The sequence below is a fragment of the Notolepis coatsorum genome (assembly GCF_963971535.1).
Source record: "Notolepis coatsorum genome assembly, chromosome: 14".
In the NCBI taxonomy this organism is placed as follows: Eukaryota; Metazoa; Chordata; class Actinopteri; order Aulopiformes; family Paralepididae; genus Notolepis; species Notolepis coatsorum.
In genome coordinates, this window is record NC_140178.1 from 48,542,512 (window position 1) to 48,564,581 (window position 22,070).

The window sequence follows — 22,070 nt, forward strand, 5'->3', positions numbered from 1 at the left end:
GTTAGAACATGATTCTCTCTTTTTCTTTCTTTCTTTCTCTTTTTTTTTTTTTAAATGATTATTATAATCTTTTTAAAATGTCTTTTAATTAACTTTTTATTGAAGAAGAAGAAAGGTGTCATGATTTTTAAAGGGCACTTCACTGATGTTCAACCTTAATCCTGTGGTTCTGTTGTGAGGACATGTGTTAATCATGTAACTCACCAACCTGTTCCGTGTCTCGAGAGCAGACCGCTAGTGAACATGTGCAGACATTATTTCCTCAACCATTTCTTCAACTTTCCTCGAGTTGGGCTTCTACTACAGTTGAAAATAGTTAAGGAAATGGTGTCTGCAGATGGTGTAGAGTGAACATCAACTGCCATTGAAGCACTTATATTCACATCTCTTCTCTCTCTTCTCTCTCAGGACTATGACTTGTGCATTACTTGCTACAACACCAAGGGCCATGAGCACAAGATGGAGAAGTTGGGGCTTGGTCTAGACGACGAGAGCAACAACCAGGCGGCCGCAGCCACCCAGAGCCCCGGAGACTCTCGCCGCCTCAGCATCCAGCGCTGCATCCAGTCCCTGGTCCACGCCTGCCAGTGTCGCAACGCCAACTGCTCCCTGCCGTCGTGTCAGAAGATGAAGCGCGTCGTCCAGCACACCAAGGGATGCAAGCGCAAGACCAATGGAGGCTGTCCCATCTGCAAGCAGCTCATCGCTCTGTGCTGCTACCACGCCAAGCACTGTCAGGAGAACAAGTGTCCGGTTCCATTCTGCCTGAACATCAAGCACAAGCTCCGGCAGCAGCAGCTGCAGCACCGCCTCCAACAGGCCCAAATGTTGAGGAGGAGGATGGCCAGCATGCAGAGGGTGGGGCAGCCCGCGGGAGGCCCGCCAGGCCCTGTAGGAGGGTTACCGTCGCCAGGGAACAACGGCACTACGGCACCCAGTACTCCGACATCTGTAGGCACCCAACCCTCAACGCCCCAGACCCCAACTCAGACCATGACTCCAGGCCCTCAGCAGGGGATGGGCCCTGGGCCTGGAGTCCAGCAGCAACAGCAACCTGGTGGGATGCCTCCTCAGCACCACCTCCACCACCAATTCCAGCCGATGCCAGGTGGTGGTGGTGGAGGAGGAGGAGGGGGGATGATGAGCTCACCCCAACATCAGCAGATGCTTCCTCAAGTCCAGCAGCAACAGGCTGGAGGAGGAAACACCACCCCCCAGCACCTCCAGCAGCACCCCAACAACATGCCATCCTATGCCAACAGACCCCCTGGCTCCTCTCCACACCACCAGTCCCAGGGTAAACCAGGCCTCGGTCCCGCAACACCACCTCAGCAGCAGCCTGGTGGCAATGTCATGGTTGGTGCAGGTGGAGGTCCACAGCCTCCTAACCAGGGCCAGCCTCCCATTCCCCAGCAGCAACAACCCCAGTCTGGGCCTCCTCAAGCTGCTGTAGAAATTGCCATGAAGATCCAGCAGGTAGCTGATGCCCAGAGGAAGATGGCCCTGCGAGCAGCTCAGACCGCTGCAGGCATGATGCCCCCTCACCCCCACCACCAGCAGCCCCAGGGCCAGCAGATGGCTATGGGCCACCCAGGGGCAGTGGGGATGGTTGGGGCACAGGGGATGCCACCTCAGGCCCAGGCAGCAGCAGCAGCAGCCGCTAGGGCCCACATGGAGCAACAACAACAACAACAACAACAACAACAACAACAGCAGCAGCAGCAGCAACAAGGAGCTCCACCGGGGATGATGGTGGGAGCTGGTGGTCCCATGCAGCAGCCTCCTCAGCCGGGTAGCCTGCCCCAGGGCCAGCTCCCTCCTCAGGTCCCGCTCCAGCAGCAGAGGATGGGTGCTCCTCTCCAGAATCCCCAACAGCAGCAGCAGCAGTGGGCGGCCCAGGGCATGTCTCCCCAGCAAAGACAGGCCATGATGGGGCAGATGGGGCACCCAGGCATGGTAGCAGCTCAGCAACAACAAATGCAACAACAACAACAGCAACAACAGCAACAACAGCAACAGCAGCAACAGCAGCAACAGCAGCAACAGCAGCAGCAGCAGCAGCAACAGCAGCAGCAACATCAAGCTGGCCGTGCTGCCTTGCTGAACATGGTCCAACAGCAAGGTGGTGTACCAGGTGGACCTATTCCTGGTGGTGGTCCTGCTGCTGGTGGGAACCTCCCCCAGGGGGCGCTCCAGGACCTTCTACGGACTCTCCGCTCACCAAGCTCGCCTCTCCAGCAACAACAAGTCCTCAACATCCTGCGCTCTAACCCCCAGCTCATGGCTGCTTTCATCAAGCAGAGGGCCTCCAAGTACAAGGGGGCCCAGGGAGCTCCTGTGGGTCCAGGTGTTCCAGGGGGGCCTGGCCCTGCGGGGGTTCCTGTTGGTAACGTCATGCCAGGTGGGGGTCAACCAGTGAATGTCAACATCAATGCAGCAGGGGGTGGGCAGCCAGGGATGCACATGGGAGGTCAGGGAGGGGTCAATGTCAACATGGCCTCCATGGCCCAGCTACAGCAAGTCCAGCAGCAGCAGTTACAACAACAGCAGCAACAGCAGCAGCAGCAACAACAGCAGCAGCAACAACAACAGCAACAACAACAGCAACAACAGCAACAACAACAACAACAACAACAACAGCAGCAACAGCGGCCCATGCTAAGTAGTTTACAACAACAGCAAGTAGCAGCTCTGCAGCAGCAGCAGCAACAGGGGGCAGGAGGGATGCAGGGCCAGGGGCCTCAGATGGCCAATATAAATAACCCCCAGTTTAGAGAGTTGATGATGCGACGGCACCACCTACAACAACAACAACAACAACAACAACAACAACAACAACAACAACAACAACAACAGATGGGAGTTGGAGTCAACCATCCGCAATTCCAACAGCCTCAGCCACCCCAGGGGCAGGGCTACATGGGTCAGCCTGGGATGCAGCCTCCCCAGGCAGGACAAGGCCAACCCGGTGGTCCCCCACCGGGCCCCCAGCAACCTGGTGGTCCCCCAGGGCAGCAGGGGCAGGGATACCCAGGGAATGTTACCCAGCAGCAGGCTGCAGCTGTTCTGCAGCAGAGGCTCCAACACCAGCACCACCTCCAGATGCAGCAACAGCAGCAGCAGCAGAATGCCATGGCTGGCCTGCAGGGGGGTGATGGAGGGCCGGGCGGAGGAGGTGTAGGCCCTCAGCCTCAGGGCCCACAGCCACCCCAAGGTGGCCCCCAGCCTCCATCATCCCAGGCCCTGCTCCACCAGGCCATCCACCAGAGGCTGCTCCAGCAGCAGCAACAGCATCTGGCCACTGGGGGTTCACCGGCCCAGCAGCACAGCAGCCCCATGAGCCCTCAGCAGCAGATGGCTCAGTCCCCTCATCCACATCTCCAGGGCCAGACTCTACCCACGTCCTTGGCTAACCAGGTTCGTTCCCCTCAACCCTCACCCAGGCCCCAGTCCCAGCCTCCGCACTCCAGCCCATCCCCGCGCATGCAGCCCCAGCCTTCCCCGCACCACATCTCCCCACAGACCCAGACGGGCTCCCCGCACCCTGGCCACCTGAACCAGCACCACCCTGGTATGGTGGTCCCTTCACAACAACAACAGCAGCAGCAACAGAACTCTATGGAGCAATTTGGGTCAGATCAGAACGCTATGCTGTCCCAGCTAAGTGGGATGGCTGGTCTCCATGGGCCTGGGGGGAACAACCAAGACCCACTGGGCCAGAATATGAATCACAACCCCTTGGACATCATATAGAGAGTCTATGTGTCAAGTCGAGCCCAATCACTCTGTGGTTCTTCACAGAGACTGCACTCAACCAGGACAGTGTTATTGTTATTATTACTTAGCCTTTCTTTTTTATACTATTATTAAATGTTATTTAAAATGTTTTCAATAAAGATACATTGAACTGAACTTCCTATGGGAGATGCAACAATAAATCAACAAGTCGATAAATGAATTAGAATAAATGAATTGTAAGTTATTGCTGTTTAATATATTTTTTTGCCAATTGTGTACAAAGAGGGGGATGGTTTCTCTACCCCCCCTTAGAGAATACAAGACAGGTGATATTTTTGGGGATTCGGGGAACAGTGGGAGGATTTGCCTTTTTTAAGAAATGTTTCTAAGATTTTAAAAGTGGTGAAGAATTAAAGAGGAAACGATTTAATGCAATGGACTTTTTATCTTTTTTCTTCTTTCCATTATTCAGTCTGTCTTATCAGTTTTGCAGAGTGATGTGGATTATTATTATTAATATTATTATTATTATAAATCCAAACATGATGCATATCATCCTTTTTTTTCTTTCTATTTTTTTTTTTTTTTTTTTTTTAATGTTTGGGTTTGCTTTACTTTATTTATTTTTTGTTTTCGACAATTTTTTTTGGTGGGTATATACCCTAAAGACTGCTACAATTCACATAGAAATATATTTTTGTTATTGACTGTTGAAATGGGGGTATAGTAGATATTTCATTTCACATATGATGTCTTCGGTTGGGTCTGTCCAGCCGGGAGTTCTGAAATGTCAGTGTTTTGCAGTGGGTTTTAGGGTCCACTGCGGCTCATCAGTGGGCTAACGGGACATTTTGAAAAGGCCCCTCAGCCAGCTACTGTACTGGGACATCTACCATGCTGGAAGGGACTTCACTTGCAAACACGCAAGCCCTCGCCCTCGAATGTGTGTGCACTCCTTCCTTTAAAAGACACTTATTATTGAGTACTGGAGGTTGGAGGTGGGGGGGGTGCATACCTGTGTGCCTGTCTAACATTTCGAGTACACGGGGTGGGATGTGAGGACCAGGGGGGCGTCCGCCAGTGTTTTTTTTTTTTTTTTTAGGATTCTACTGTTTTGGGGGGAAAAACTGAGGAAATTGATCCAAATGAACTGTGTTGCACAGAACTGAGGGAGGGGGGAGATGTGACCTGATCGTCTCTCTCTGCCTCGTCCCCTTTGCTGCTTCCCCTGGACGGAAATCCTGCCCCTCACGCCCACCCCCCCCCCCCCCAGCCCAGAGCAGAGGTCCAAAACGCACTGGTCCCCTTCACACCCACCCCGTCTCCTCCTGCCTTCCCCTCCCACAGGAGAAGACACTCTCTCTTGCCCTCCCTCGCTCACTCCACCCCCCCCCTCAATTTATCTTTCTGCTCAGAACTTTGGGAGTTAATTTAATATTTTTTACTGTACAAAGAAAACACAAACTGTGGACTCAAATACTGTTTTTTATAATAAAATGAAAATTACAAATAAGTTGTGTAGGCTGCGTGTGGTCTTTTTTACGATTCATGGTAGAAATGGCCATTTTAGTTTTCGTTTTTGAGGACTGCATACTTTTTTTGCAAACCAAAATACTATACTTTATACTTATAGCACATGCATGAGCCTGGTCTCTTTTGAAAGACAAGTTTCTGATACAATAAAGAAAACTCACTTTTAGTGCTAATGAAATAGAATAGAGTAACATAGGTCTGAACTTGAGTTGTAGAAAAACTTGTTACTCACGTTTTTCTGTAGTAAGTAGTCCAGAAGTAGTATTTCCAAAAACATTGGTATGGCTGAGAAGACACCCTGGGTCCATAGCCTGAAGTATTTTGTAGTACAAGATATTTTTCTTTTTACATTTTTTATATGTTATGTGCAAATGTCAAGTTAGACCGTGCTCTCAAGATACGACACTGGGTGCTGAAATCCCATTAAGTATTATATAAAAGAAGCCGTGAAGCCAGACCAGCACTCTCGGGTTCAAAATTTAATGGCAGCCTGAAACAAACATAATTCCGAAACATGTTTGTTTCAGGCTGCCATTAAATTTTGAACCTGAGAGTGCTGGTCTGGCTTCACGGCTTCTTTTTTATATGTTATGTGCACCATTGAGGTCATGGATCAGCTTCATACCGTCTTCTGTCCGACCTACAACGTCTAAACCATGCCTGTTCTAGTTCATTGCTGGGTTAAGTACTTCTATTCTATTCACATATATGCTATACTTGTATCTATTCTATTCAGATATATGCTACATCTATTGCTATGTCCGCCCATCACAAATACTGTCTAATGCCTGTCCCCGTCTCCCTGTGAGTGGATGTCTCGTGGTGATGACCGGAGTGGTGGACGTCCCGTTAGGGCAGGCCATACTTTTGTGCAAACATGAATTTTAAGGAAATCCTAACATGACATCTAAAATATGTGTTTTGTTGTGGGGAATCCAAATAGGATAACTAACCACATCATTTTGGATTTCAAAATGGCAGATTTTACCATTTGTAACCCCTTGGCCATACATGAGTGCCAACATGAATCTGAAGGAAATCCTATCATGCAAGGTGTCTAAATTTAGCATTTCTTAATGGGGAATTCAAATATGACTTAATTTCTGGGATAGGATAACTCTAACCTACATAATTTTGTATTTCTAAATTGCCAAATTTACCCATTCAAATCCCTTTCAAAGATTTTTTAAGATATGGGAGATCATTTATAATGACAAAGCCATCAAATTGATTAACAAGTGAACTGCATATAACTGGATACAACTCCAAAGATCAATAATAATAATACTAACAATAATAAATTGTATTTATAATGCTCACAAAGATCTAAGTGCTAAATGTCGATCTCCTGACTTCTTGAACTTTGCCAGGTTTCAATATCTTGCTTGGACTCATTCTTGGACATCAGCCTCCTGCTGGTCTCCTGAGCCCTGATTCCTCTATCCCTTTTCCCCTTTTCTTTTCTTGTGAAAAGTAGGGGAGACCGGGGTAAGTTGAGCCACATTTCATATTCAGGATCACTACATGAAGGCAATTATAGTTTTGTTGCTACTGTAACTGCATATATTTCAGAATGTTGTGAATCACTACAGATAATCTGAATCAGGGTGAACATAACCGTTTTGATAATATAGCATGTCCAAAAAATGGTCTTGTGGCACTTATGGGGTAAGTTGAGCCATCTCCCTCCTTCCATCCCTATACTTCCTCCCCCAGCCCTCCCTTCTCCCCTCCCATCTTCTAACACCCCTCCCCATATACCACCACCTCCTCCCCTCCCTGGATTAACATTCCACAGTTATACACAAATCTGTATTTACTTTTATTTATTAAACAAAATTCAGCCAAAATTAAAGTTGAAAGTTAAAGCCTTAAAGTGCGGTCTAAAAGAAAACGCTAAATCTGAAGAATAACGAACATCTGAACATTCTGAACTGAAACACCAGCTCAACTTGCCCCTGGCCAAATGGCTCAATTTACCCCAGAGATACAATATGTAATTAATTTGCCCCAACAGCTAAAATGGTGGACTTTCATGCTAGGTTTACTACCTCATGTTGTAGCCCCTTTCGTGACTGTGATGCATCGTGCACGCCAACAAGGTTTGGCCAGTGTATTATTCACTGGCCAAAGCATGTTGGCGTGCATCACAGTCAGGAAAGGGGCTACCTCATGTTGCAGCTTAAAGATACCCCAACTGAGGTACAGTATGAAACACATTTTAAATTATCCATGTTGGTCTAAACACAATCCTCATGAAACTGATGATAGATTAAATTCACTTTCATGAGTGAAAAAAGTTGTTTGGACATGCATGTCTATAACCACTTTAGCCATGTGCCTCTTACCTTCACAGAGTCCATGAAATGGCGCCTTCCTCCTAAATTTCTAGTCAAATGCTCACTTTTTTTTCTTTCTTCTTTTTTACGGTTTCCCTAGAAAAAAGGGGTGGCTCAATTTACCCCTATGCTCAATTTACCCCAGTCTCCCTACTTAGCAGAGGCCTCAGTCACCATTGTCACCATTTCATGGCTGACGTTGACTTAAGTTTGTGTTTGTAGGTTGATGGCTAAAGCAGTACAGTAGTAGGACACCAGCAGGATGTTGCTCCAAGAATGAGTCCAAGCAAGACATTGAAACCTGGCAAAGTTCAAGAAGTCAGGCGATCAGACGGCTGGGTGGCACAGCGGAGATTGCGCTCTCGTCACCAATGCAAGAGACTCCGGTCTCGAATCCGGGTGTCAGCATTGCCTCCGGCTTGGGCCAGCCGTCATACTGGCTCAATTGGCAGAGTCAGCGGGTGGAAGTCGATGGGTGGTAATCTGGACGTTGTGGACAGCGACGCCTACAGGTCGTTTGGGGGACGCCTGCACAGCAGAGACAGGAAATGGCAAGGGTAGTGTGAGCCTCCCACACGTTACACCTCGCCAATGAGAGTCCGCGCTGGCAGGTGAAAAGATGTGACAGGCTGCCTCCTCGTGTACCGGAGGGGACACGTGATGCAAGGCTTCTATCCTCCCTACAACCGACCAGTGGGGACATATGCGAGCAACGTTCAAGACAGGGGAGGGGAGAATTGGAACCACAAATTGGGATTGGAGAAAAATTTAAAAAATAAGGAGAAAAAGTGGATACAAAAAAAATGAAGTCAGGCAATCGAGATTTAGCACTTAGATTTAGGCCGGGTAGCGCAGCGGACTAAGTGTCTGTCTACCACCGCAGAGACACTGGTATAGAATCCGGCTGTCAGTGGTACCTCTGGCTTGGTCGATCATCATACTAACACAATTGGCAGTGTTAGAGGGAGGCAATGCTGACACCCGGATTCGAGACCGGAGTCTCTTGCATTGGTGACGAGCGCAATCTCCGCTGTGCCACCCAGCCATCTGATCGCCTGACTTCTTGAACTTTGCCAGGTTTCAATGTCTTGCCAGTGGGTGGTATCCTGGTTGTTGTAAACAACGACTCCTACAGGTCGGTCAGGGCGCTTGCACAGCAATGGAAGGAACTGGTGAGGGTAGTGTGACCCTCCCACGCGTTACACTTCACCAATGAGAGTCCGCGCTGTCAGGTGAAAAGAGGCTGCTGGCTGTCTCCTATGTATCGGAGGAAGCATGTGATAGACTTCAGGGCTCCCTAGACCGGCAAGTAGGGGGCAAATGTGCGCAATGACCAGGAAGGGGAGGGGGGAATTGGCATAACAACTAAATTGGGATGGGAGAAAAATACAGAAAAATAGGAGGAGAAAAAGTGGATAAAAAAAAATACCAAGGGGTTACAAATGGTCAAATCAGGCATTTTGGAATCCAAAAATGATGTAGGTTAGAGTTATCCTATCCAAAAAATACAATTAGATTTATACAAAACTTGTTCTATACATTAAACAATAATTAAATAGTTGAAAAGGTAACAAAACAAAATCTAAATGGCCCTTTTGCATTGATAATATATAATACATAAATATATATGCTAACATTATTACATTAAATCTTTTATTTTTTTTATCAAATCTTTTTATTTAAATTTTTTTCCAGCCTGAAACAAAACATATCACAATACAATAATAATACACAAAAAGACAGGACAATAACTTAATACAACAATGAAAAGACAATAATTGAGACAGATTGTACAGTGATCATCCTGAGCCCCCTCCATCACCATACACAGCAGCCACGATCCCCAACCCTCGGGGACCCCGAGTCCGGCATCCCAGCGGGTCAAAGCATCATGCCTCTTAAACACCACGACCCGCCGAGGCCCCAAACCAGGCCCCACCCCGAGACCATCCGACCCAAAGCCAAAGGGGCCCAGAACATATACATAATTAATTATACAAAAAACACAAAAAAAAACCGATATACATAGACACTCGCTCGTTCTCCCCCCCCCCCCCCAGGACCTCAACGTGAGCTACATACATAACATATTATTCAGTATTTTTATATGCATTCTTTTAACTTTGCCACAGCAGCCAACCAAATCGCGATATTAGATTCATTAACCCCTATAACACGTGCAGTGGATATCTCCAGATAGATCACATCAAGATAGGTGAGAATCCATACCTTCGGGCAGAGTTTGTCTGGGTGAATCCAACGTGAGGCAATAAAATAAATAAAAAAAATTGCGGCTGTGAGGCCGGCCAAAATGAGTCTTTTCACATGTGTAGAGGTCGGTAATTGAGAGACATCATTCAATAACAATACAGAAGGAGATACAGGTATGGTCAGAGAGAAAATATCTGAGAGCTGAGAGGTAACATTTTCCCAAAAAATCTCAACAGGAGGACATTCCCAGTACATATGCATAAATGTTCCTGTGGCACCGTTTGGACACAAGGTATATCGAGAGTCAGGTCTGAGACCCATTCGATTAAATCGTCTAGGGGTTAAATAAGTCCTGTGAACTAAATTTAGATGAATCTGTTGGTGATCTGGGTTGCGTGAGGATAACCGAACATTTTACCAGACTGCATCCCAATCAAAATCTACATCCAACTCCGGGACATCCTTTCTCCAAATCGTATCCAGGGGGAGGTCTTTATACGAGGACATAAATAAATGGCGATAAAAGTCAAACGAAGCCTCTCGATGTCTCTTTGTCATAAAATAATTTGTGAAAACGGTGATGCACTAGTGGAACGTCCCATGGAACGCCATGAGCCTTCAGAGCTGCTCTTATTTGTAAATAAAAGAAAAAGGAGGTACCAGGGAGATCATATCCGTTGGATAGATCCTGGAAAGAGCGGAGACCAGAGTTATCGAAGATATCCCCCAACGTGTGGATGCCTTTCTTTTCCCATCTAGGGTACCTAAGGTTGTTGTCCAATAAGGAGGAGATTGTTATTGAATAGAGGGGAATGCGTGTGCCATTGATGGCGGTTAGTACCCACTTTCTGGGTGTCACGCCAAGTGTGGATCACATGTGTGATAAGAGGGCTGTCACGTACGTGGGTTGTTCATTATCATTATTGCCATATATTTTAACACCATGTAACATCAGGTTAGTATATTTAATGTGTAGTTTTCTATGTGTGATGTTGTGTCATCTCCTAATCTCCTGTTTCTGTTTCGCAGATGCCACCCATCTCCCTGATTGGATTGGTTGCACCTGATTGGTGCACTTTCAGACAGGCAGTGGAGATGGGTGGATAATAGAGTGGGAGATGACACACATCGGGGCGCCTCATTCTGTCAATTGCCAGTGACCAGAGTGGAGTGGGGTTGCCATTGTTTACCACTGTTGTGGAACGATACTGTGCTTATCTACTGCTTCGTGTGGACTAAGTACTAAGTATATATATAGATATTGTTGGCCTCTGAGCCACTTCTCCATTTGAGTGAGTATTCTCTTGTTGGCTTTAGGCCTATTTCCACTGAGCGTGGACTTGTACCTTTGGTACGTTTTGCTGGGGGTTTCCCAGTACCAACCTCTGGCTGGTTGGTTGTGCCCTGTGACACTAGGTCACTAGGGCTTGTGTTTACCTTTTGTTATATTTACTTGTCTGTTTTCCAATTACCTTTTTCCCTAATTGTTTATATGTTTGTGGGATTACTTCCCCTCCTTACCATAATAAATCAGTGGAGGTTTCAATCCCTACCCTGTATAATAAATATAATTTACTATTTTTGGAACAACGCCTTGTGTTTATTTCTTACCTGCCCGGGACCGTGCTTAGTGCACTACTGGAGGGGGCTGGTTTTCACATACAGCCCGCTTCAGCTTATATTTTATATAGTCAATAGACAAATCGTAATTTGCATTGCTTAATTGATATGTTGATATACACAATATCCTGAAGTCTATATGGGGACACCATCTTCTCCTCCAATGGTCGCCAAGACACGGCTGCTTGAGCGTCAAACCAAGTGATCAGAGGTCTCAGAGAGAAAGCAAGTCTGGAAATGCTAAGCCTCCATCGAGTTTACTCCTTTGGGCAGTTGATCTCTTCAAGCGCGGGCGTTTATTGTTCCAAACAAATTTATATGAGGCAGAGTGCAATTTCTGCCAGTAACAAACAGGAGGAGGTAACGGGAGCATGGAGCTGATAAAGTTAATTCTGGGTAAAATATTAATTTTAATTATTGACGCACATTCATTCGTAATCCTGTCACCCAAGCTGGAGTAATTATACCTTACCGTCTGGCTAATAGTGGGGAATATTTCAATCCCGAGACATTTAAAGTGCTCCACCATAAGTATGTTTGCAGGTAGGATGGTAGCCTTCGCAGGCTCATTAAGTGGAAGAAAAGCAGATTTTGGCCAGTTGATCTTAAAACCGGACAGGCTTCCAAATTCATCTATCACACTGAGCAGATGAGGTAGAGAGACGGAGGGATTCTGCATAAACAGGAGTACATCATCTGCGTATAAGCTGAGTTCCGGTGGAATGCCGTCCCATCCGGGAGCCTTGCCCCGTTGCATATCCGCAATCGCCTCTCTAAGTTCAACTAACGTGATAGGTGCAGCTAACAGCTTAGCACTATCTTCCGAGATCTGTGGTAGGTTGATTTGATCAAGAAAATCCTCCAGCTTGGTATGATCAAAGACCACCTCTGACTTGTACAGGTTGGAATAAAAAGAGTGAAATGTATCATTCATCTTTTTGGGGTTGGTGGTTACCTCCGCCTGTTGGTTCTTAATGGAAGGGATATCTGCAAATTGCTCACTGGCACGTATCTTCATAGCTAGTAGGTGACTAGGCCTGGAGCCGTGAAAGTAGTAGTGCTGTCTTGTTCTGTGCATCTGAAATTCAGATTGTTGTCATAAAATGGAGTTAATCTCTTTTTTCATTACCTTAATTTGAAGCTCCAGTCGACTGGAGTAGTTGTGCTGCAATGAAGAGATCAAAGTGGCATGAAGCTTTTCCAATTCCACCAGCTTGGAGAGACGTCCCTTGCGGAGATTAGATGCAAAGAGAGTAGTGTTACTTCTGATAAAACCCTTAACCGAATCACATAGAATTCTGGGGTCCTGTACCAAACCAGCATTAAACTGCAAATTGCAAGTTAAACTCTCCGTTTTTCAGTAGTGTTGAGTTAAAGTGCCATCTAGGGGCGCGGACGTTATTTTACTGAGTGAACCCTTGAGGAGGATACCTTTGTGGTCTGAAAGTGCTATGGCCAATAAGTCAACATCAAAGCTATCAATGAGACGTGGGGAGGAAAAAACATAATCAATTCTGGAAAAGGTCTTATGTCTCGACGAGAAGAAGGAGTAATCTCTCGCGGATGGGTTGAGTGAGCGCCACATATCAATTACCCGTGTCCTTAGACCAGGCCTGTAGGGCTGTGGTAGCTTGCTTCTGATCAGAGGTTTCCGCGTGATTGGATCTATCAATCAATGGATCCCAAACTGCATTAAAATCAGCTCCTACTATTAATGAGTAATCAGGTAGTTTCAACATAGCTGCAGTTAGTACAGCATAAAAGTTAGCGTCATACAAATTAGGGGCGTATTCAGAAATCAGCGCAATTTTCCGGTTAGAGCATTCTATTTTAGCAATAGTAATTCGACCCTCTGCATCAGACCACACATCCAACAGTTTAATATTCAAATTTCGCTTCGCTACTATGGCTACCCCTCTGGCCTTGGTGCTAAAAGAAGAAGAACTTATGTTATGGTAAAATCTATTTGCCAGTCTTGCGTTATCCGCCAATAAAAGGTGCGTTTCACTCAGTAAAGCAAGGTCCACTTCCTTCCTTTTTAGCCACGTTAGTACACTTGTGCGTTTATGCGGTATATTGAGACCCCCTGTATTCCAGATCAGGATATTCAAATTAGCCATAGTCTAAAAAGGCTGCAGTATGATTGAATGTAATTCGTTTGGAGTAGAACACTATAATAGATACATATCCACTTGTTAAGGTCCTATTGAGTACCGAGCGTGAGCGTGAAAACAAAAATAAAACAGAGCGAGTCGACTGGAAAGAAAAACTAAAAACAACACAATCCCCCATTCCCTCCCCCCTCCCCCCCATCAGAATACTTGTCCGGTATCGATCAAACATCAGTTGATCACCCTTGACCGAGACACAGCAACCACAACAACATTATGTAACTTAACCATACCAATAACTTGTAAGGTACATTGTAACAATTTAGAAAAAAGGAACCCACTTCACTCAACTGAGAGAAGAAATCTATGCAGAGTTCAATGCGAAGTTCAAAGTGAAGACGATAAAAAAACAGGTGCATTAAAACACAGCTCGTCTGAGTTCAACTTGAAAAAAGGGCAACATGCGTACCCGTCGTTGAGAAAATACAGCGGAGACAAACCTTGAGCGTTATCGTTCAGCTGGAGCAAAAAGTCATAGTAGGCACGTGGCAACCGCAATGTTAGCTAGGAGAGCTGGACAACCAGCACACCCCGAGCTTAGCTTAATCAGGCTCAAGGCCTGATATACCCTGATTCACGTAGGCAGCTCCGCCGAGAAAGGACCATCCCCCTCGACCGGCAGATACGTTAAAACATAGTTCGTTTGAGTGAAACTTGTGAAACACAGTTAGTCCAAGTGCAACTTGAAAAAAGACAATATGCATAACAATCTATGCGAAGTTCAGTGCAGAGTTCAATGTTCAGACAATAAAAAGGTCAATGCGTTAAAAAGCACAGGTCGTCTGAATTATACTTGAAAATAGTCAGTATGCATACCCGTTTCTGGAATAAGCGTAGATAAACCTTGAGTGTTACCGTACTGTTGGTCCGAAAAGCTGCAGTAGGTGAGTGGTAGCGATATTGTTAGCTTGGATAGCCGGAAAATAAGCACGCCTCGTACTTAGCACACCAGAGCTCCGGGCTTGTTATTCCCCGATGCCCATAGTCTGCTCCACCGGGGCCGGCTCGCCTCCCTCGGCCGGGGGGGCCGTCGTGCCGCTTCGAAGGAAACTCTCCGCCTCGGACGGCGACGTGAACAGGCGGTTGCAGGAGACAACTCTGCAGCCCATCTTGATCTTCAAAGTTGCAGGGTATAGTAGGTAAACCTCGATGCCCCTCACACGAGCAAATGCCATAGCCTTAGAGAAGGCCCTGCGACGGCTGGCGGTGTAGTCGCTGAAATCCGCGGCGAATCTAAGGGTATAATTACAGATTACCCACTTTTGGAGGGTGTTTCCTGGCCTCTTTGAGAATAGTCTGGCGTGTAGTGAACAGGCAGCAGAATATAAATGTGCGTGGACGTTCACCCTTCTCCGGGGGACCGTTCCTGAATATTCTATGCGCCCGCTCAATCTCCGGTAGAATGACGGTCGGAAACCACTGTGGAATCATCTTTTCAAGGTACTGAATCGGCGCATCGTTTTCAATGTTTTCGGGCAAGCCGTATATTCTGATGTTGCACTTTCTATTCCGGTCCTCTAGGTCAGCCATCTTATTTTCGTAAAAAAGAAACTTGTCTTCAATCACCGAGATTCCAGTGGAGTTGGTTTCAGCTACAATCGCAACCTCGGCCATCTCTTCTTCCACTCTAGTGAGCCGCGTGGTCGCGCTAGCTACATCCTCCTGGAGCGAGTCCAGTCTGTTGGTTAGCTGCAGCATGCTAGCGTCAAGCTCAGCACGGAACAAAGTCCTGATAAATTCACCGTCAACCTCATTCAATGTTCCAATCTTGTTGTTTAGCCATAACTACGAAGTATAATGTGAGCGTATGGCGTAAAATTAGCGTCGTTATCAATATTAATGTGAAGTGGTCACGGAGCTCGGAAAAGTCACGCAGCCATCTGATCCGAGCGTGAACCGGAAGCCTACATTAAAATATATTGATAATATTATTACATTATAATATATTGCAAAAATTATTAATAATAATAATAATAATTAATTTAATTTATATAGCGCTTCTCAATAACCCGAAGTCGCTGACAATAGTCGGGAGCAAGAGTACAAACAAAAGCAAAGAAACAACAAAGAAACAAAAACATGGGGGGAACAGGGAAGACAGCATGATAGCACAAAAAGACTGGAGACAGACATCAATCAGGTTGGAGGGGGGGGGGTTTATGGGTGGGGGGGGTTGAAGGCAAAGGAGAACAGGTGGGTTTTGAGGCGAGCTTTGAAGGTGGAGAGTGTAGGGGAGTTTCTGATGGACTGGGGGAGGGAGTTCCAGAGTCGGGGTGCAGTACGAGAGAAGGCCCGATCTCCAAAGTTTTTAAGCTTGGATGTCGGGAGGGCGGCTAGGTGGTGTAGTGGGCAAGGCACTCGCCACCAGTGTGGAGACGCTAGGATTCGCGTGTTCGAATCCAGCTCTCCACATTGTTTTTCAGTTTGGCTGGTCGTCCGCAGTAATACACATTGGCCGTATTACGGGGAGGGAAAACTGATGGGTGGGGATCGAACGTTGTGAACAAGCGACTCCTACAAGTCGGTTGGTGCGCCTGTGCAGTAGAATCAGGAAGTGTCGGGGGCAGCGTGAGCCTCCCACGCGTTACTCCTCGACACTGAGAGATCGAGCTGCGCAGGTGAAAAGATGCGACTGCTGTTACCTCAAGACTTGTGCTATGTATGACTTAGTCCACATTGCAGCCGGCTTGTGGGAGGCAAGAAACAGCGTTCGTGACAGGGGAGGGTTGAATTGGATGATACGAAATTGGGATGGGAGAAAATATGGAAAATGGGAGAAAAAGTGGATCAAAAAAAAAAAGCTTGGATGTCGGGACAGTGAGGGAGGCAGTGGAGGAGGACCGGAGGGAACGGGTGGGGCGGTAGGGAAGAAGGAGATCAGTCAGGTAGGGGGGGGCCAGGCTGTGGAGGGCTTTGAAGGTGAGGAGTAGTGTTTTAAAGTTTGTGCTGTGTTTGATCGGGAGCCAGTGGAGGACAGGAGTGATGTGTTCGCGGGACCGGGTGTTAGTGAGGAGGCGGGCGGCTGAATTTTGGACCATTTGCAGTTTATGGAGGGAGCAGGAGGTGATACCAGTGAGGAGGGAGTTGCAGTAGTCCAGGCGGGAGGAGATGAAGGCGTGAATGAGGGATTCAGCAGCAGGGGGGGAGAGGCAGTGACGGATTTTTGCAATGTTGCGGAGGTGAAAGTAGGATATTTTTACGATGGAGCGGACGTGGGGGTCAAATGAGAGGGTGGGGTCAAGGAGGACACCAAGGTTTCGGACTAGGGGGGAGGGGGTGATGGTGGAGTCGTTGATGGTGAGTGTGATGGGTCCGGATCTGGTGAGGGTGGTTTTGGTGCCAATAATGAGAAGTTCAGTCTTGTCACTGTATTACATTATAATATATGGCTAATATTATTACATTATAATATATTGCTAATATTATTACATTATAATATATGGCAATATTATGTAAGGGATAATGTATAGCTACAAGGTCATTGTCACAAAATAATTGACCGACACAGCGTGAAGGTCAATTATTTTGCGACAATGAATAGACTTTTAAGAATAGACTTTTAATTGTCATTGCACAGTATACAACGAAATATCAGGGGAGCTCCCACAGACCGTAGTACAATATACAATATATACATACATGAACACATAACACAATTATAACACTGTACATAACAGAATATTTTAAATAATAAAGTGCATGATGGGTGGTAATCAGTGATTATCAGGTCCAGGTAAGTGCATGGTGCACGTGAGGGGACAGTCAATCTTGTACTCTTGACCGAGTATAGCTATACATTATCCCGCTTATTACATGGCTAACTTACTAACAATATACGTAATTCATTTTACACCATCGACAAGACCAGATCAAATGCAGACACAGTTGTTCTGTTGCTCTTCTGTCATCGGCAGGTGTGGACTTGATTGCACCTGATGTAGTGCAGCTGTGCGAGATAAAGCTGGGAACGAGGTTATAGCTTTCGTGACTGCGATCAAAATGCTTGATTGTGATTGGTCAATAGCGCTCTGTTGCCCCTAGCAGCGGTCATTATTGCGCGTTGCCCGTAGCAGCGGTGATTTATCGAGAAATAATTGACCGCTGCTAGGGACAACGGAGCGCTATTGACCAATCACAATCAAGCATTTTGGCGAATGTTAAAACGCCATGTAATTATACATTATAATATATTGCTAATATTATTACATTGTAATATATTGATAATATTATTACATTATAATATATTGATATATGGCTAATATTACACATTATAATATATTGATATTATATTGCACCCGGCCCTCACCAGTGAAGATGTAGTCAGAGCCCTGTACCCCCTCGGCCAACAACACCAGTGAATATGTAGCCCTGTATGTACCCCCCCCCCCCACCAGTGAAGATGTAGAGCTCTCCCATATTTGAATTCCCCACAAAAAAAACACATATTTTAGACACCCCGCTCGAATGATTTTCCAGAAGAAAAAAAGTATGGCCCGCCATAACGTTCCGTGGTGAATGATACGCGGGAAGGCCTCTGCATGCTACAGAAACTTCAGAGCAACTGCAACACAACATCGGCGCGATTTCAGCGCGGTTGTTTTAGAGGGTCTTGTAGACTGTGTTGCTTGGACGTTGCGTACATGTCCCCAGAATCTAATCTGAACAACCGTTGCGTTGATATTGCGTAGCAGTGATTGGTTGGTTAGCGAATGGGGGCGGGGCTGTCATAGAATAATATTAGTCCCGCAGAGAATAATATCCTCCATTGTTGAAGCCAGCGTTGACGCTAAATAATTAGCGTCACATAGCTCGCCTTTTTCTGAAAACCCAAGCACATATTGTTCCATAGCATACGCCTTCAGTTGATCATGACAAATCCTCTCTTACCTTGACGATTAAAAAGCCTCCATAATTTAGTAAATAAAGCTGTAGCCAGCCAGCTAGCATTGGGTCTATTCAAAATGCTATCCACATTAGCTACATAGCTAACCAAGTAAATACAATGGTATCCGTCCTGAGGTAACGTTAAATACAACGTTTGCTAGTCGAAATGACTGGACACACACAGGGACAAGTTAAACATCAATCAATTAATTTATTCCAATAGGTAGTTTGAGCTGCATGCATGTGAGCCGAGGTCCTCTCCATTGGAAACTAATGATGTTACGGTAACGTTAGCTCGAAAAGCACAGAAAGTTAAGCTGCTAGCAACAGACACTATAACACTTCCGGTCGGGGGTTTTCAAAATAAAAGAGCGACGTCTAAAATCACCGGAAATACGCTTATTTTGTACATTATCTAACGTTAACACGAACCTAAACTAACTTTAGTTAAACTAACTTTGCGCGTCGATGTTGCAGAAGCATAAAGGCAGAGTGTCTAAAACACCGTTGCTTTGTCGATGTTGTGTTGCAGTTGCTTTGAAGTTTCTGTAGCATGCAGAGGCCGGCGGAGGATGCAATCCTTTCTACACCGCCCCCATACGGATCCGTCATCAGCTCTATTTTCAACGTCAGTCATATAGGCTTGTTCGAGATGGGATAGGCGGGCCGGACGCAGATCTGCGCAGGTTTTACTACGGCCTCGCCAAACGCGTTGCATGACGGTTAGAAAATGTTGTCCGACTTGCTCTGAAAATCTGACAAGAGGAGGCGCGGAACTCCCGCGGGAGCGAGCCGCGCACAGCCTTCAGACGCGCGGCTCGCTCCCGCGGGAGTTCCGCGCCTCGTCTCGTCAGATTTTCAGAGCGAGGCTCCACAGTACCTCTCAGCCGGCTGCTCCCGGCTGGGAAGCGACTTGCTATGGTCGGGCAAAGCGCCTATTGGCTCAGAAAGGTTGTCAGTCACCAGCCACGTGACAGCCAGGGAGTTATGAGACGTTTGATTGATTGATTGATTGAAAACTTTATTATGTTATGCGTTATCATCATATCATCATGATAAACTTCAAGCTGTCAGACACACACACACACACACATACATACACACATGCGTCGTCTGTTTTGCCTCAATACTGTATATATAATTCTGTTTTGCCTCAATATACACAGTATACATATATATTGATGCAAAACAGAATTATTCAGCAGTGTGGTGTGTGTGCGTGCGGCCAGGAGCGCGCAACAAGATGGTATATATTATGGTATATATGAATAGTATATTCCACTATAGCAGTATGGTGTGCTGTACATTTGAATCTGATCTAATTTTGCACACGGCCATCGCATTATAATGAGCTGGACAGGTGTGTAATGTGTGTGTGGTGACGTGAAAGCGTATCTGCCGCGCGAGACTAGGCGAGGGGCTCTCGTGAAATCGGCAGTGTCCGCCCTCTTAACTCCTCCCCCGGCTTCACTCGGCTACTCTCGTCTACTAGTCGAGGCAAACCGAAATCCATCTTGAACAAGCCTATAGTGACTCTTCTCAAGTGGAACTGGTAGGTGAGGTGACAGACTGAGTCGACTGACCCTCTCTGTCTCAGAGTCAGAGGTATCGTATCAGTGTCTTGTTAAATGTTAAGGTAAACTATGACTTTTACGGGCCAGATTATCAGTGCATCCAACACACTACTATTCTTTATGGAAAGCATATTGATAGGTGGAGTCAGTAGTTTGCGGTCTTTTGTTGAAGCCTCCCCGCTCTCTAGTGGCGATGGGTCGTATTACATGTTTCCCCGTGACAAAGGACAAGCCCCCCTCTAACCCTATTTCATTGGTACTATATATTGCAGTAATATTCCTATGGTTGACATTAAAATAATAATCTACAGAATATAGTTCAGCACTAAGGCAGTAATTATGAACTAGGGATCTTGCATATTTATTCTCCAATACTATACTATACTAGTAGTATTTATATTTATATTCAACAAAGTATAACTAGGCAGTGATGTTGAACTAACAGGTTCATACATCCCTTCTCCACCTCTACTATACTCTCTAAACCATAGTAACACTACCTTATTATACTGTACTCTATAAACCATAGTAACACTACCTTCTTATCTATACTGTACTCTCTAAACCATAGTAACACTACCTTATCTATACTGTACTATATAAACCATAGTAACACTACCTTCTTATCTATACTGTACTATAAACTGGAAATGGTAACAACAGATGAGGTACTCAAAAAACTGAGCGCCCTCCAACCTAACAAGGCCACTGGCCATGACAACATCCCCTCCAAATTCCTCAGAGACTCAGCAGCCGCCATCACCCCAGTCATCACACACATAATAAACCTCTCCATAAAACAGGGACACGTCCCCAAGGACTTCAAAATTGCGAGAGTGACCCCTCTGCACAAAAAAGGCAGTAAATTAGACCCAGGCAACTACCGCCCTGTTTCTATCCTTACCTCCATCTCGAAAGTCATGGAAAAAATTGTATACAAACAGGTCGAAAAATACCTTGTGGAAAAAAATCTAATCTACGAATTCCAATCTGGCTTCAGAACATCCCACTCCACTGACACATGCCTTCTCTATTTAAACGACCACATCAAACAAGAGGTGGACGCGGGCAAATACTGCGGCATGGTCATGCTGGACCTACAAAAGGCCTTCGACACTGTCAATCACACCATTCTGATTGACAAGCTAAAAGCAATTGGTTTTGATAGTCTATCAGTGAGCTGGATGCAATCCTACCTGGAGGGGAGAGAGCAGATGGTGGAGGTAAACGGTACCCTATCCCCCCCCCTCACAGTAAGCTGTGGTGTTCCACAAGGAAGCATACTAGGTCCGCTACTGTTCCTAATTTATGCAAATGACATGTCGTCAGCTTGTGACTGCAACTTGTTCCTGTTTGCGGACGACTCAGCCCTGCTGGTCTCTGACAAGAACAAGTTACAGGTTGAAAAAACCCTCAGCTCAGAACTAGGCAAAATCTGCATATGGCTCGCTGATAACAAACTATCTTTACACATGGGCAAAACAGAGTCCATTCTCTTCGGTTCAAATAACAAACTCAGCAAGACCGACGGCTTCTCAGTTACAGTGGGTGACAATATTGTCACAAGGAAAGAAGATATTACCTACCTGGGTTCCATCCTAGAGGCAAATCTTTCCTGTGACAAAATGGCATCCAATGTAATAAAAAAAGTCAACCAACAAACTCGATTCTTGTACCGGATCTCCTCACTGGTAAACAAGAATACCCTGAAGACTCTAGCAGGAGCACTCATTCAAGGGTACTACGACTATGCTTGCACCTCATGGTACCAAAGCACCTCAAAGGCGCTAAAAACAAAATTACAAACATCTCAAAACAAACTGGTCAGACTACTGCTTGACCTTACTCCTAGAACCCACCTCACCCCTGCCCACTTTGACAACCTAGGATGGCTTAGAGTAGACGACAGAGTACAGCAACTTGCAATGGGCCTGGTCTACAAGATACACTACACGACCAAGGTACCCATGTACATGTCAAAATACTTCCCAAAGGTCAGT

At 46.0% G+C, this 22,070-nt stretch overlaps 1 protein-coding gene across 4 annotated transcripts in view; it reads left to right on the forward strand.

Annotated features, from left to right (window-relative positions):
- ep300b (EP300 lysine acetyltransferase b) overlaps positions 1-5,155 on the forward strand; it is a 155,494-nt gene extending 150,339 nt beyond the window's left edge. For all 4 annotated transcript variants that reach the window (XM_084328213.1, XM_084328214.1, XM_084328215.1 and 1 more), the window contains exon 30: positions 409-5,155. In XM_084328213.1, coding sequence (XP_084184339.1) covers positions 409-3,753 — 3,345 coding nt within the window. In that variant the 3' untranslated portion in view covers positions 3,754-5,155. The remainder of the gene's footprint in view (positions 1-408) is intronic.
- Positions 5,156-22,070: the final 16,915 nt, after the last annotated feature.